Source organism: Nematolebias whitei, chromosome 5, assembly GCF_014905685.2.
Source record: "Nematolebias whitei isolate Nwh7 chromosome 5, NemWhi1, whole genome shotgun sequence".
Lineage (NCBI taxonomy): Eukaryota > Metazoa > Chordata > Actinopteri > Cyprinodontiformes > Rivulidae > Nematolebias > Nematolebias whitei.
In genome coordinates, this window is record NC_056502.1 from 7347097 (window position 1) to 7364079 (window position 16983).

The 16983-nt window shown below is 41.3% G+C and overlaps 2 protein-coding genes across 2 annotated transcripts; both read right to left on the reverse strand.

The window, feature by feature from the left end:
* Positions 1 to 6410: 6410 nt before the first annotated feature.
* On the reverse strand, positions 6411 to 8823 carry mcl1b (MCL1 apoptosis regulator, BCL2 family member b). Its single transcript, XM_037676754.1, has 3 exons — positions 8227 to 8823; positions 7302 to 7549; positions 6411 to 7172 (listed from the first exon to the last, which is right to left on the reverse strand). The coding sequence occupies exons 1-3, from the start codon at positions 8663 to 8665 to the stop codon at positions 7056 to 7058; spliced, it is 804 nt and encodes a 267-aa protein (XP_037532682.1). The 5' UTR covers positions 8666 to 8823; the 3' UTR covers positions 6411 to 7055.
* Positions 8824 to 9960: 1137 nt separating this feature from the next.
* Positions 9961 to 16432, reverse strand: ensab (endosulfine alpha b). Its single transcript, XM_037676127.1, has 3 exons — positions 16237 to 16432; positions 13598 to 13720; positions 9961 to 12752 (listed from the first exon to the last, which is right to left on the reverse strand). The coding sequence occupies exons 1-3, from the start codon at positions 16291 to 16293 to the stop codon at positions 12579 to 12581; spliced, it is 354 nt and encodes a 117-aa protein (XP_037532055.1). The 5' UTR covers positions 16294 to 16432; the 3' UTR covers positions 9961 to 12578.
* Between the last annotated feature and the right edge of the window lie 551 nt (positions 16433 to 16983).

The window sequence follows — 16983 nt, forward strand, 5'->3', positions numbered from 1 at the left end:
AACCTGCAACTTACCGGTCCCAAGCCAGCCGCCCTATGAAACTGTTTCAATGTGGATACAGAAATATCTGTTGTAGGTGATTTGTGTATAACTAACTGTTTGAGAGGGATGTATTTGTGCAATTTTTTATTTTATGCGTTTGGTAGAGCCTCTCAGCAAGAAGGTCGCCAGTTCAAATCCCGGCCCTGGACCTTTCTGGGTGGCATTTGCATGTTCTCTCAGACCAAATCATCAGACACATCTAAAAGGTGCAGGACTCCGGCCCTCGAGACCTGGAGTTTGACACCTGTGGACTAAAACATTTGGAACCGTTTTATTGACAAACACTTAACATGAGGCTTAAATAGGCTTGGGCATCATTTGGAAATAAATACTTTTCATTTTATATTGTTTCTGTCACAATCCTAAAGTGTTTAGACCCATATGCAGGCAGGCGAGCGAGGCAGGAGTTCAAAATAAAAATAATTTATTTTAAAACAACAAAACAAAAAGGCTGACGTGGCAGCAACAACTTACAAACTGAGACCAGGCAGGCAAACAGGACGGGTTCAGATTCAGGCAGATAATCGAACAGAGGAGGACTGGGACGTCTGTACAAAACAGAACAATGACCGGACGAGGAGCGGAGGAGAGAAAGGCTTTTTATAAGACAAGGGAGAGTGAGTAATGAGAGCACCTGGGCAGGTGGCTGATGAGGGACAGGTGTGAATGATACAAACTGAGGACTGGAGAGGCAGACTGAGGAGTGAGTGGAAAGTGACAACAGAATCGGATACAGGGGAACAGAATCACACAAGGGGTAGAATGAAAAGTACAAGAAGCAGGACACAAACAGCAGAATGAAATAAACAGAATAAGCAGAGAAGGAAAAGACAGAAATACCAGACAGCTAAAGGACAGACTGTGACAGTTTCACTGTGTTGTATAAAGAAAAGGGAGTCAATTTAAAAAGTGTTTATTTGACATAAAATGACAATAATGAATTTATAACAATGATGAAACAAGAATAACGTTTATCAAGTTCAAGTAGGTTTATTGTCATTTCATCACGTGGTACTTAAGGTGGGACAACAATGTGTCCACAGGGTCCCAGTTACATCCAACAATAGCAAAAATATCAAATGTAAAAAGAAACAGTAAACAAGGATCCAATATATAAACTAAGAAATACGCTGAACACTAATAGTGCAAAAACAATACACTGAACAGCAGCACGAACACGAGTGTGTGTGAGCAGATATGAATGAACACAGCAGCATGAAATAATCAGCAGCATGATATCAGCAGAACATATCAACAACCAAAGTTGCATTACAGTGATTTTTTTTTCGTTTCACAGTGACCATCCTGGTTAGACATTCATGAGTCTAACAGCTTCAGGGTAGAAGCTGTTCCTCAGTCTAGTGGTTCTACACTTAATGCACCTCAACCTCCTTCCTGAGGGGAATGGGGCAAAAAGTGTGCTGGGTGAGTGGTGTCCTTCATGATGCAGGTGGTCCTCTTCCTGCATCTAGAGGTGTAGATGTCTGTGATGGTGAGGAGACTGACTCCAACAGACTTCTGTGCAGCCTTCACCACTCTCTGCAAAGCTTTTCTTTCTGCAGCTGTGCAGCCTCCATGCCACACGATGATGCTGGAGCACAGGATGCTCTCCACTGCACACCTGTAGAAGGAGGTGAGGACTGAGCTTCCCAGTCCAGCTCGTCTCAGCCGCCTGAGGAAGTAGAGTCTCTGATGAGCTTTCTTGATCAGACTGGTGGTGCTGTTGCTCCAGCTCGGGTTGTCGTTGGTGCACACCCAAGTTCTTGTAGCTGGAGACCACTTCCACTGCAGAGCCTCCTATGTTCAGGGGGGTAGGTGTGTTATAGGTGTAGGCTTAAATAAGTATACGTGTTCCTACTTTATTTTGAACATAACATTAAGTTCAACAATTTTCAGTCAGGTCATCTGGACGGTTTCTTTTTTTTGTGCTGAAACGTTTCACCTTCCATCCAGAAGGCTTCATCAGTCAAGGAAACAACACAAAACGGATTCTTCCCCCAACAGCTTACTCCAAAGTGGAACAAACCAGTTATGTTGGTGCTAAGATGGTCTGACTGAAAGTTGTTGGATTGTATACCTGGATTATTGAGCATGGACTTTGTTGATAACATTAAGTTGTTCTTCTGTAAATAGTGTTAGTAGTTTTCATTTATTTATTCATTTCCCCACCAGGTTCAAAGTAAATTAGTCAAATGAAACAATATAAACAAAAATGGTTATATCAGGTATTTTGTTACTTCAGATCTTCAGCCATTTTTTTGTATCTTTAGCAGCTACATTTTTACAAGATTCATAAGACGACAGGAGAATTTGTTGTTGTAGAGCTACAAGTTGTCTCTGAAGTTAAAACAGAAAAGTTCAGAAGTTCTTCTAACTGCAGCCTGTTTGAAGTGTTCAGTTTGCGTAGTTCATTCGGTTGAAGTTTTAGTGACTTTCATTGACAGGCCTTATGCAATGATTATGAAGAAATTTTATAAAATGATGGAATTTTGCTTAAAGTAAAAAAAACTGTTTATGTGACTCATCACCACTTTATCTCTTTTTGCTCGTTTGTCTTATTTAGTTGGAAATCAATCGTCAGTACATCAAACTGTGGTACTTTGTAAACCAAATCATTAAGCAAAAGAAGAAATCAATAAAATGGCTGCTGGGTGCAGCGCTTCACTTTTGTACGACGCTTTGCATAAAGTCGGAAGCTCATGCAACGACCTACTTATCAGTCAAATAATTTTCAAATAAGAGCCAAAAAAGCCTCGGTATTAAATTCTTCCGTAAAGCTAACTGAAGTTTGGTATGTATGCAGTCCATAATATTCACTTTGAACAGAAAGACCTTTGTTTTCTGTTATTTTGCATAACTTTGCACACCAGAACTGATAAGGAGACTATTTATAACGCCACAAGCAGCTCATACAAGACGTGTCGAGCTACTTGACGAAATCAAATGTTTCAGCCATCAATAAAACAAATAAAACTTGCACAGGTCAAAGAGCTCACATGGTCACCACATGCAAGTAGTTTTAGTTATAGAGGTCAGTGAACGCGTCATGGCTGCCAGCCTGGATGAATGATCTGTTAATGGTGCAGTAAAGTCATGAGTCAAAGAATAAAGTTTCAAAAGATGGTATAACTTGTCCTGAGAGGGACATGACACATCGGCCAGTGGGTAGAACTTGATCCGAGGCGAGTATCGACTCACCAAGAAAGGCTTAATGTTCGAGAGATCAGACGGAGCTTCAGATACACACGAGCCATTTGACCTCTGATCTGAAGAGTATTTTTAAACTCTGCTTCAAAGCTTTTCTCTTACAGTTCAGGCCTCAACTATGCGCCTCATTGTTCAACGATGAAAGTGCTAAAAATGGAAGAGACTCAAAGGCCATTTCCAACAAACACATTTTTACAATGCTGGACATAAAACATAACAGGTGTCATGGAGGGAGGCTGAAAATAAAGAATTATCAAAAATTTCTGTATTTTATGACCAATTATTCACTTAAAGTGTTATGTTAATGAAACTAACCTGTATAAATAAAGGTTGAATGAAAAAAATATACTAAGTGTAAATTAATTGATTTCTAATAGCAACGTCAGTAAAACAGTAAAAAATAAAGGCAAAGTTTGGAAATGGCTACAAGTGTTTTTTGAAAACAGCCAAAGTGACTGGAAGTAATTTAACACTGTTGACATCTATGGAAGAGCTATTTCAGACCAAGAAGCTCAACAGTGGATGGATAATTATATTTACAGGCTGTTTATAAGCGGCACGGTAGCTCAGACGGTAGAGCTGTTGCCTCAGCAAAAAGGTTGCTAGAATGAATCCCGTCTGGGGGGCCTTTCTGGGTGGAGTTTGCATGTTTTCTCCATGCTGTGCGAGTTTTCTCGAGCATGTTAGGCTGATTGATAACTTTAATTATCCCTAGGCGTGAGTGAGAGTGAATGGTTGTCTTGCGTGTCTATGATGGACTTGACCTGTCCAGTGTCCCCTCACTTCTCACACTGGGACTGCTGGATATGGGCACCAGTGACCCGAAAAGGAAGCGGGTAAAGATAACGGATGGAAGGCTGTGTTTACGTTGAATGCGTACCTGCATATCAGTATTCCTTGAAAACTGCAGGAGTAAATTCTTTCAAACTGCACCACTGGACGGCTCCGAATCACATTTACTTGACTGTGCACAACTTAAAAGTTGAATTTAAAATGCACAGTTCCGCCTTTTCTTTTAAAAAGAACCATATTAAAAAATAATAATAATAATAATCAGTAAACGCTTATGCACGTTTAGCAATAGATTCTAGCTGAAGCGGCTGAATTTCACATGCGCACACACACGACTGTGACCTCTAGATTCCTAAGAAGTTGTGTTAGCATAGATAAAGCTGTAAACGGGCCCCAACCGCTTCAGCAGAAGTGAATATAAAGCAAGCCCAGGCTGCACTGACTGATAAAACTTTAGAAAGTAAGAGTACGTCACAGCAGATACTTTTTTAACATCTACCGAGATGCTTAAGACGAAAAAACTATGTTCTTTTGTGCACCAATATTGAAATATATTCTTCAAAAAGGTGTTTTTTTGGTTGATTTGGAAAGAGATTAGACATATTGAGGGTGCTCTGTACAATACTTGAACTTTGCATATAAGCATTTATTTATATTCAGACAAGTACAGACTGCAGGTCATAATTTAATTAAAAACTCGAGCAGCTCAAAGCAACCTTAGGCAAGTCTGTAATTTAAAGTCAGTGAGCTGCTCTACATCGAACTAGTTGTGTGTGTTTGTGTTAAGGCATGCACTTTTAGTCGTTTCACTTTTATGCAGCACTCTGCAAACCCATTTCCTATCTCTACATTTCAGTCACATTTCTAAGTACTGCAAGCCTAAAACAACTAGCGCAGATTATCCACCTTAAAAGAGAAACTTGTGCGTCAACTGATTTCCCAGAAATGGGTGTTTTTTTTTAAATTAGGGGAGAGTCTGTTGCTAGAGGGAAGTAGAAAAGCTTCAACCAATGAAGCAGCTCCTGAGCTCAAGTTTCACAGCTGAAGGCAGACCAGTGCAAAAGCTGCTCCCCGAAGAATTTAAGAAATGGGTCAGTCACTTTTGTAAACCAATTGTTAAACGTCTTTAAAAAGGGCAATTTAAGTGCACCAAACCCTCTCATAGTCAAGATAACTTTTAAACTTATGTTCAAGTTCGTTGACAACCATCTTCCAGTTGGGTGGTAAAAGGTTACTGGTAGTCCCAGTTAACAGTTTCCTCCCATTCTTCAGGTTTACTTCAGGTTATCTGTGACAAATGTGCACTGAAGAACGTTTGCCGACAAGTTTCAAAACCGCTCCTTGCACCCATCCCTGCACTGGAATGCAACCGGAGGAGGATTTTTTCCTCAAGGCGCCCGACTGTGCAGAAGAGCATTTAAAAAGTTGGCCAACCACAAAAGCTTGAAGATTGTTGAAACTTGGTGCAGTCTTTAAGATTTGTCAACCTAATGTCTTGCTTTTAGAGTGGCCCTGCACGTTAGATTATGTAGAATGGAATCGATACGCGTCGTGGAGAAAATACAATCAACCTCAAGTTTTGCATTTGCACCATCAGCCCCATGACACTGCACCGCTGTCTGCTTTCCCCACAAACACTTGGATGGTGCAAACTGCTCCACGCGATTGCCTCAGCATCAAACTCCCCATTGTTCCAACAGCCTGTTCCTCACAATAAGCCATTCACAGGTAGCCGGGGCGGTGGGGAGCATCATTAACTGGAGTAGACCCGAGGAGGTCTGCTGTGGATCATCACCATGGAGACTCCTCTCCATTTCCTCAAAAGACTTCCGTGGAAGTTGTTTGTTCTGTAACCCCAGACGACTGCAGGAGCTGAACCAACAAGGGCGAGGCTTCACATCAGCTTTATATGGTCCAAACAAAATATGCAACATAAGTAGCGCAATACAGTGAAACTTAAAACTACTGAACCCTAGAACCTTCATGACTTCAACTGAGGCCTAATCTGTTTTGAAGAGTTTTAAAAAAAGTTACCCAATCAAACGCATTGTTTTTAATCAGCCACCAGTCTCTGTGCAGCCGAGGTTAGACAGGAAGCACTCGCGTTATGAAAGTTTGAGAACTCGTGTAGCTGATGCACCAGCTTTGCAGAGGCGAGGACACTGCAGCTAGCTGAACTGCGGCTGCAGACGACCACACTACAAATTTCTAGGAAACGGCAGCGGTTCTTTTAGCTGGGGTGCGAATATACACGAGCAGGGGGCGTTAAAATGGCATCGATATCGCTGCAGCAGAACCAAGTGCAGATGTGATCCATCAACATGCGTTTGCAGTAGTTTCACCAGAAAGACTCAACAGGTCAAACAACGTCAGTTCAAACTGCTTTATTCTTCTGCACCTTTCATTTGTATCCACTGTTTAATGTTGCCCACATTAATGAACTTTATAGTCTTAGTTGATGAGCTAGTTTGGGCTCTTCTCAGTCATTTTGCATCTCCCCCTTTCAAAAAAGGTTCATCCAGGAAAAGTCCCAAGACAATCGTCTTCCTTGCACAGACTATACCTGCAATGCACTTCTGCCTTTGTCTCAAACATTAGAACAAAAAGGGGTTGAGGCACGAGGATGGACTGTGTGGAGATGGGGTTCATGCCTGCACAGCACTGAAAATACAGTTCACCCTTCTTGTTTTATGCTATATTATACAAGGTTGAGTAAACAATCAGTGGTAAAATAAAAGAAACATCAGGTCAACTGATACCCATAACCATTGCAATTTGCATAGACACATATTTACATTAATTAGAAAAATAAATGTATTTAAATTAAATAAACGCCTTAGTTATGTTACAAGACTAAAAATGTACAGTTTCTACAAGTGTGTGGAAGAGGACAAAAAAAAAAAAAGTATTTGCCACTGACAAGCCTCGAGTCTTTTAATAATTCTTCCATCCAAACAAAAAGGTGGTAAAAAAAAAAAAAAGGAGAAGCATCCTCATCTCAGAGTCCATCAGATTCACCTTATCAACAAGGCAAGAGTTGCTCCAACCCCAGCAAACCCAGCTACAGCTATTAATGCGTTCCTGACTGCGGTTTCAGGATTTGGCTCCCGAAAGAACTCCACAAAGCCAGTCTGGGAAAAAAAAAACAGAAGAACATTAGTAAAAAGTCAACATTAAAAAAAAGGTGCAGTCACTTCAACTGGATTTCTTGCAGGTTACGCAACAGCAGGCTGCAACAGCCTCAACCGGAAGCAACTTACCCAAGAGTTGTTTTTGAGCAGCCAGTCTCTCTGGTCAGACAGCAGGTATGTGGAGATCTCCTGGCCCACCAGCTCCACGCAGCTCTCCCTCCCCCTCTCATTCAGGTACTGGGACACCGCTGCTCCAAAGGCCACCAGGCTGGCGATACGACCCCAGTTGGTGGTGCCCTCTGCAAAAAGGCTGCAGGCTACTTCCGATACGAACATCATGTCTCTTTTGTTGTCCAAATCCAGCTTCTTGATCATACCTGGAAACAAAACAAAAAAGCACGTGACGTCAGAGATCCACTGGTTCAAACATTAAAAAAAAAGGTGGCATCCCGAGGCTACTTCCGCTAAAGAGAAGTCAACGGGCGAATATTTAAACGACGCATCACTTCCTGGTTTGTTTAAATGGTAAAAACAGTGGCTTCTGTTCCAGCAGCCCATTAACTAATTGTCCCTACGTTTTATAATATGCAGCTTGCACGAGGGTGAAACGGGAATCGTTTTTATCCTGATGCATGCTCAATGATCCAGGTAGAAAAATCTAAAGTTAAGTCTGGTCCTCTGGACATTCAAAAAAAAACATTTTCCTAAACCTGACCCTACTGACCCTAAACTTGACCCCTCACCCTTGTGCCTAACCCTAATCAGACCCTGTGCTCTGAACCGAACCACGTGACCCATTATCAGCGCTAAGCTAACAACGTACATTTAAAACCACTACGGCGGTACAGGCTGAAAGCTACGGGGATGAGAACTAGTCATTTAATGGCAGAGAGCATTCGAAGCGGGTGGTAAAAATATCTCCATCTAGCCAGAATTCCCAACACAGAGCCAGTTTGTGTTGAATAAAGCACGACTGTAAATACTTCCTTGAAAGCAGCCCAATAAAAAAAAAAAAAATGGCTGCGAGCGATCAGTGGAAATTCCCAGCACTCACCGTTGAATGAGAATCGGTGCTTCGCCAGGAGGTCGTTCACCACCCTCTTCATCGTCGATAGCTCCTTGCTCTCGGACCACTGAGCTTTAGATAGTCCAGTAAACTCTCTTAAAAACCTGCCGATAAGTTGCCTCGTCTCGGTCTCCAGCAGCTCATACCCAGCACCGCTGGGCACGTCGGCCTCGCCGCGCAGCTCCGCCGGGGTGCTCGGTAACGAGCCGTGGCCGAGCTCCTGGTAGCGTTTCTCGGGATATCCGTTCAACGTAGCCATTCCCAGGTCCTTCGGCCGGTTCACGGAGTTACAGGACGATACGTGGCCGTTAGCGGAGTCTACCGAGGCGCCCACGGAGAACAGAGGCGAGGGATCTCTGTGTAGTCCATGATCCGCGATTCCATTTTGAAGAAGAAAGACGTAGCTCGGTTTCGGCTTAGGGAACATCTTTTAAGTTTAGAGTGACTACCGAAATATTACTCGAATATAATCGGGTTTGAATTTGCTGCTAGCTACTTGCTAAAAAAAATAAAATAAAAAACGTTAGTCGTTGCTTTTTAACCAATTCAACATGACTCAATTCCTTTCAAGTTCGAGCGAAGCCGGAGACTGTGCCATCGAACAGGGTGGCTTTATAAGTGCACGGGGGGCGGGGCTTAAATGCGGAAGTGAATGGTCTACTGGAAAAAACCGATTTTCTTACAGTTCGTCGCCAAAACACATTCAAGTGAGGAAGATTTTTAAAAAAATTACAAACCAGCCCGTGAAAAGTTTTACAGATGGAATTGTACCCTGGCCAGGTCGAACGGTGTTATATTCTTAAAGGATTTTAGAACGGAAATAATTTCCAAAATTAGGACAAAACATCTCTCTTCCTCCAAAAGTTAAGGAAGTCCATTTTAAAATTCTAAGCGTGTACCAAACTAATTATTTTATCTGAGCTAGATTTAAACTGAATACTTTGTGAATCTGCTCAACAACTTTATACTTTAAACCTAATTGTTACTTTATTTACAAATTGTTGTCCTTAATAAAAAATAATAATAATTCAAGTGACAAATGCTCCATTAGACTAAACTGGTAAGTTTTTAAACCAACCAAAAGGATATTTAGGAACTGTTACAATATTACTGCATGTACATTCACATTTGTATTTTGGCTTTATAACAGCATTTTTAATAATAATAAAAAAACACATTAAAAGTATTAGTCCTGTTAAGGCTACTATGGTAGTATTACACAAATATGTTTGGTATTTCACATTCATTTCAGTTTATGAAGTGGAATGGCCCAGAATTTTCTTGAGACTTCCATGTTGGATGCTTGTGGCTCCATCTACTGGTCATTAATTGTAATATTTCATGGTTTTAATCTGCAACTAGACGCCCCCTCCTGACATCAAAAGGCCAAACATTTCATATTATTGTAAAAGTTTATTTCAAATACTGACAAAGATCCTCTCATTGTCTTCCACACAACAGAAACATAGCAAGTACCCCTGTACTTTCTGAAGTCTGAAAATCACTCGCGTGTTCTCCAGTCGACCTCTTGTATCATGTAAACCCTTTTTTCTTGGAAGGAAGGGCGCTCCTGATTTCCCTGCAGATATCTTGGGTCAGAATCAAACACCAATTACCCAACAGAACACAAAACCAAAAAGAAAAGAAAAAAATACACATGTAAAACAAGAAAATATGTAGGGTAAAAGCAGCGCAAAAATACTTCAGAGCACATAGCTTGTCATTTTTTTTATACATTCTGGCACGTATTTAGCGTGGCTGAATGACACACCCTGTCTGTGGGGGTTTAAAACATGCCCTGTCCATTTCTTATTGTTGAACTGCTCCGTGCGAAGCTAAATGTCAAGTAGCAATGAAGAACCCCTGCCTAGTGTTTCGTGTATTCAGATCGATTTCTTTGACCAAATCTAACAGGGGAAAAAAAAAGAAAATTAAACCAAACGATGCCTAAAATGTTTGTTCTTATTGATTTCCAGATAAAATGCATTTCAGAATCACACCACAGAAACTGGACTAAATTCAGCGACGTCTTAAAATGTAATTGAACGGCGTTATTCATTAAAAACGGACTCGCGTGGTCAATTTAAAAGGAGCGAACCAGACATCTAAAAGGAAGAGGACAGGAGTTGGTTACAGGGCATCGTCTCAGATTTGTCTTTGAACCAGCAGCATTTACACACATTTTTCTATAATACAGATTCACAAAGCCTCTGCAATACACCAAGATAGAGCAGAAATAGCGTTAAACTGTGAGGAGAAAGGAACCACAGAGTCAGATAACAGCTCAGGCTACAAAAGACTGAAAAGCAGAAGGGAAACGTAAAAAAAAAAAAAAATGATATCCTGTCGTCTATTTACAACCGTCTAGAGGAAAGCATCACATTCATACAGCACCATAACAAGGTCTTATGCACACGTCACTTTTCTTTCACTCGCTGCAAATTTGACACGTTTTCAAGTGAGGTTGCACATGTAGTTGTGTGAAATGTCCTATCGTTTACCCTACGTGGTGGAGTGCAAGTCTGTGAAGGTTCCCTGAAGCAGTAATCTACACGTATTCCAAAGGAGCGAGTGCAAGCGTCCAGTTCAGATCCTTAAAGTGTGTGAAAGGTGAACATTCAAAGTCTGGGGATGGTGTGATCGCTCTGCCCCGTCTTCACAGGTTGACTCACAAGTGGGGCTTAATGAGCACATACTTTGCCCCGTCACGATGTGCAATAAAACCTGTCGCTGTGCTCTTGCAGACGTGGAGCGTTCCACGTAAAGCCTGCGCTGCTCTTATTAGACTGCCTGCCGTCTACATACAAACACCCCTGAGGTTGGTCAAGCGTCAGTTCGGGGGCATTTGCAGGACGTCAAACGCAATTAATTTAGTGTTTGAACGTTAATTACTTTAAAGCAATTAAAGACGTAAAATCGTGTGCAGAAAACGAAGGCAGATTAGAATTTTCTGCTCATTCCAGCAAACGGTGTATGAGCTGTTGCCGTCAACCTGCCGCTCGAATATGAAGCTGCAAGAGTCTAATCTGAAAACAGAGTTGAATCCACACCCTCTGGTCCTGATGTGCAGAACTTAGCTCAGTTCGTAAATAATCTAAAATCCCAGAAAAGACGATTTTTACACTGCCAGTTCTCAAAGGGGTGCTATCCGGGCTCGTCCTCGAAGCGCCGGGCTCGTCACCAACTACGTGCTTGTGAGAGTATCGCATATACTCTGCAAGGGGCGCTCCTATCCCCCCATTAATCTTATAGGCTCATAGTAAACACACATCTTGATGCAACGCAACTGCCGCTCAACTAAGACCGAACTCAACAAGTACTAGAGATCCCAGTCTTAAATATAAAGAAATACAAGGGTAACTAAATCAGCCGGTTCTTGCTTTGGGCTGCGAACGTGTGCGTGCGTGCGTAAATGGATTGTCAGGACGGCAAAATGCACAGAGAGGAAATACGACTGTGGACGTTACAGCAATTTGTGTGTTTGTTTTTAATTCCTCTGAATCGCTAATCCGATGTTCCACAGCCGTTTTGAAAAACTATGTTTAGCCTCTTTTTGTTAAAAGTTACAACCATGCAGCATATTTAAAGACAAAAAGAGCAAAAGTGAAATAAAAAGATCTAAATCCCCCATTTGCCTAAGCCGCAGCGGTTGACCCACGGTTACATTTTGATGAAAAGTTACTGAAGGGCGAGATGAAAAGTACACTCCACTCGTTTGCCAACAGGGAGTCAGTAAAAAAACAAAACAGTGTCCAACTAAACAGCTCCCCCTCACAGATTTGGTACGCAAGTGATTATTCACATACAGCTTCAACACCTCCTGCCGAAGCAAACCACTGGAACAGGAAAAAAAAACAAACCGTAGTTGCAGTCATGGTTCCTAACTCCCTTACACATATTTTGGTGTCACTTAGGATGCAAAAAAGAACTAAACATACTATACAGAATACAAAGTGCAATAACTCACCCCATCCAACCTGCCTCATGACACACACCTACTGTAACGCATCTTGGAATGAAGAAAACCAAGATCTAAGGGAGGCGGTAGAGCCGTGTGCAGAGGACATGGAGATGTACGAGGTGAAAAGGCAGAGAGGGCTGCAGCCTTGTGGCCACCCCAAACCTCCATTCCTCCCACCCCGCCTACATACAAGCAAATGGGAGTTTTAACTTATACAACTCTGCCCGATATGTTAAAGCCAGTGGTGCCTGGGGATGAAAAAAAAGAAGCAAAAGGAGGGAAGGAGTGGACATATTGGGAACAGTTGAGATGGAAGAGGGGCATTTTCCTGGGATCCCAGGGAGGAGGGGAGTCGAGGGCGCTCCTGGGATGACGAAGGCTAGCCAGCTAGTTTGCTGGTGGTCACCAAGGACGACTTCCTCTGCGGTATGTCCTGCGGTGTGGGGATGTGGTCACCAGTCACCAGATTCTTGTCAGGTCCTGCCACAGGTAGCTGCTTGTTCTTCATCTTGGCCTTGGCCATGTTGTAGTCTCCCGAGTCAAAATACTTTTGCTGTGTAGGAAGACAAAAACAGAAGAAGATTTCACATAACAGTCGTCTCGTGCACGATAGCTGTTGTGATTAGTGTGGCGGCTGTGCGTGGATTACCACGTCACGTTCTCCTGTTCACAGTTAAACTCACCGCGACTGCAGTATAAATACATATGACCAACTAGAAAACATTTGAGCCAAGAGTGCTCATAACCTTATGTTGAATTTCAGTGATTCTTAGCTGCATTCTCCCACAGCCGCTCGGGCTACGCCCACTCTTTACCCGTGATTATCCACATCTCTCAGATTGACTTGTGTCTTGAGAGCTGCAGGTTCTCTGCAGCAGGAACAGCACGAGGAGGTGGAAAGAGCAACAGTTTCCGCAGTCATTAAAAAGTTTAAAAAAAGGACAAAACAGACAAGCCCGGGTGGCTCTGATTTTCTCAACACAAACTAAAAGCCCTTTCATATAAGCTGCATTTCACATGCCAAGAATATAGAGTCTAATGTTGTTGCACTTTGCTCTAGTCTAATATTTCTCACAGTTTTTTGGTGGATTTAGCCTTGAAGTACAGATGCATGTATAATAAAATCTTGGTTTTATTGTACACAATACAATTTTTGTGCTTTAGATTAATAAAATATACATATTATTTTACATTTTGAAGAGAATATTATCTGTAACTGATCTTCAAACAGTAGTTGATGTTGTTCTTTTAGCAGAGAGGCTTAACTGATCAAAGTACAAGCATTGGTTAGAACAGTCACAATATTCTTTCAGTATCATTTAGGTGCTCAGGAACCTTCGACTGTGGCTTCAAAACCGGGTCTAGGTGTCATACAATCTAGTCACCGTGGTCACGTACCCCTTTCTGTAGTCTCTTCATCAGGAAGTCTGAGCCTCCAGGCTTTTGGCCCAGGCCGGGGTACTTCGCTTTCAGCTTGGCCTCCTCTGCCTTCACTGGGTTTGCGTTCTTTTCCTGCGAGTCCTGCGAAGAGAAAAATAAAACTGGTTCAAACAACCTTGTTTTGCAAGAAACACTGACCCTTCAATGTCAGCCAGTATGTCCACATTAAAGGTTTAGCATAACTGGAACAGCAGGTATGTAATGTCAATAGTCCTGGTTTACAACCATCCCACAATTCCAGTATTTCCACAAAATGCCACAATCCATGCAACAAAAAAAAAATTAAATTACTGTGGTGCACAAGTCCAATTTATTTAAAATCTTTTTTTTTAAATTGCAGCTGAAATTTAAGCTAGCTCTTAAGAATTGGGCTAAAGTTGATGGCTATAACTGAAGCTGAATAAACTACACAATACAAATCACAGCGTGAATGTTCTCATCACGTGTTTCTAACGCCTCAGAGAACACAGATAAAGAATTCTTTAATGATAAGCATGAACCAAAAGAGAGGTCAGAATCACCTTTATATGCTCACGTTGATGCCAAGTCTATGCATCGCTGAAGAATTTGGTACCGTTAAATATTAAAAAGGCCAGGTAAAAAGACCGACCCAAACAAATCATAGAAATATGAAATTATTCACTGCGTGTTTGAAGCTGCAACACCTGGTGGAGGTTACAGAAACCTCAAGTGCAAAAAATGCCATTTGATTCTAGAGGCCAATATTTATAATCTGGTAAGACACTTCTCATCCAAACGCCTGTCCAGTGAAATATTAAAGCCATAAACCTGGGTCTTGTGTCTATAATAGTTCTGACTGCATGTTAAACACAGCGAGTAGACAGAAGTTGGTAAATGCGTACAAGACTGCATAAGACAAATGCCATTTGTGCATTCGTTGCCTGGAGCAAGCAGCAAAAGGTGTGGACCTACTTCAACTATGCACCCGGTCTACACAGCTTGCTGGGACAAGGATAAAATGTGACTCAGGACACAGAAGCCGATGAACAGATTCCCTTAGGAGGAGGGGACGGAGAGCTCAGAGCACTGGTTCACTTGGCAAGAAATTTATGAGCCATTATATTTGGTCCCAACTCAAGGAAATGGCAATATCCACCAACACGTCCTTTGTGTACCCACTTGTATTACAGCTTACAGCAGTTAAGTGAAAGTTAAATTTCCCTCAGGTAGCTTTAAGGTTTGACTTGACAGTTCAGCAATATGTAATGTGATGTGAAAGAAGAATGTTATTAGCTTTTCCCAGCACCTCGGTGAAGTTGTCTCAGTGAACTAATCAATAAGAGACTTCATTCAAAATGTTAGAAGGAAAATGATTTAGTTTACATATGTTGCTTCACACCTTGACACATTTAACAAATGTTGGAACTCTAAATAAAAACAAGACTGATGATGATGATTGAGGCCATGCTATTTGGGAATTTCTGAAGTTTCTTGACCCAGAATTTCACTGGTAATAATTCAGCTGTCACTCGACATCGGTCATAATAAAGTAGCACAATTTCTATTTACTTTAGTTGTGCAAACATGTAAATTTATAGTTTCCTTGCAATCAAATTTTGTACCAAACAAATAAATAAATGTATTGTGTTGTCGTCATTGTATGTTCCTGCCTGGGATGCGCTCGGGTGGGCGGCTGTTGGGGGCGCCCAGTGAGCGATTGGGGATGGGGTGTCCTGCAGAGACACCACGAGATGTACAATGACTGGGGATCGAGCAGGGGGGGGGTTTCGAGACAACATAAGTCTGACTATTAAACTTTCAAACATGCACCAACAACGCTTGTAAAGGAATGGACAAAATACCAGTATTTATATTTATCCTCACTGTACCAAATGTTTTTAGTTTCTGCTTTAAAAGTCCATTTAGACAGGTGGATAATCAAAACAAGGAAGTATTTACATTTAGATCCTAAGTAGAGCTGCACAAATAATAATAAAAAAGTAAATTATCACATTATCAGAAAGCACAATATCAATACTGACAAACAATGATTGGATTGTGATGAATCGTAGGCATTTATATTTCAAGATCAGCATGAGAAGTTGCAAACTTTACAATTTGACTAAATTAAGTTGCAGATGTTGAAGTGTACTAATGTCAACTGAGGTGTTGCTGATGCCAAGCAGTTGAAGAAACATCACATTCGTGTCATAACTGGAGGAAAAATAAAACAAAAAATAAAAACTTAAAGCTTGTGGAAAGTGTTTATTTAAGACAAAACGTTGTTTTGTTATAGCTATCAAACATATTTACTATATAGGTATAAGATTAATGAGCACATTCTGTCTTTTTTTAGATACTAGAGGATATCCAGATGAGTTGGGAATCCTTAGCTCAAACCAATAGGCCCGACTTGCTGAGTACTCAACCAGTAACACAAGGGACAAAACGAAATACAGCCTGAATGCACGGACATATAAACTCATTACATGTAAAAAAAAAAAAAAAAAAAAAAAAGCTTGTCCATGTCTTACCAGTGTCTTTCAGCTGTATTCTCTGTGGTGCTCTGAAAGTACTTGTGCTATATTAGCCTCTTCTCGTTAGCATGTTTTGCAGTTAGCAGTCAGGAAACCCACCTGTTTTTCGTCCTCGTAGTCCACCTGCGTGTCCGAGTCAAGGTTTTCCGACGACATTGTCTGAGTGTGGCGGACAACAAGCTGTCCAACTCGAGGACAACTCGAAGGGCTGATCAAACGAGATCACGTCAAATGTAACTGCTTTGGACCTAATCCTGATTTTCTGAACACGACTGCTCCCCAACAAAAATGGCGTAGCTACATGTGACGTCACCGACAAGGAGAGACGTCACCACCACTGTTGCCAGATAGAGTCGAGGTTTTCCAGCCCAAAAAATATGTTAAAAACAAACCCGCCCAATCAAATATTGTTATATTTACTGTTTGAACACACACAGACACACAATACCCCCCACCCCCTGTAAAGATCTATTGGTGTTTATATGTTCATCGATGTGATTAATCAAAATCAGTTGAACGTTACTGCTCAACACGTCACATTTCAGGATCTGGTTATTATAGACACAGATTAATTGTTCAATATGAATATTTCTATATTTATCACCACAGTAATAGTGTTACACACATTAGTAGTGGTAAACACTCAAAACAATACATGTTGGTTTAGTGCTAACCTAAATATTTTAGGAGTAAACATTTTTAATATTCACTTTAAAGGTTACAAATGTTGTCTTTGGTGCCTTTTTGTTTTCCAAATGTATCAGTGTGTGTGAATGACAGGCATTAACAAAAACCACTTTGCAGAACGGTGCTTTATAAAGTTCAGTGCACTTCCTTCTGTCAGTC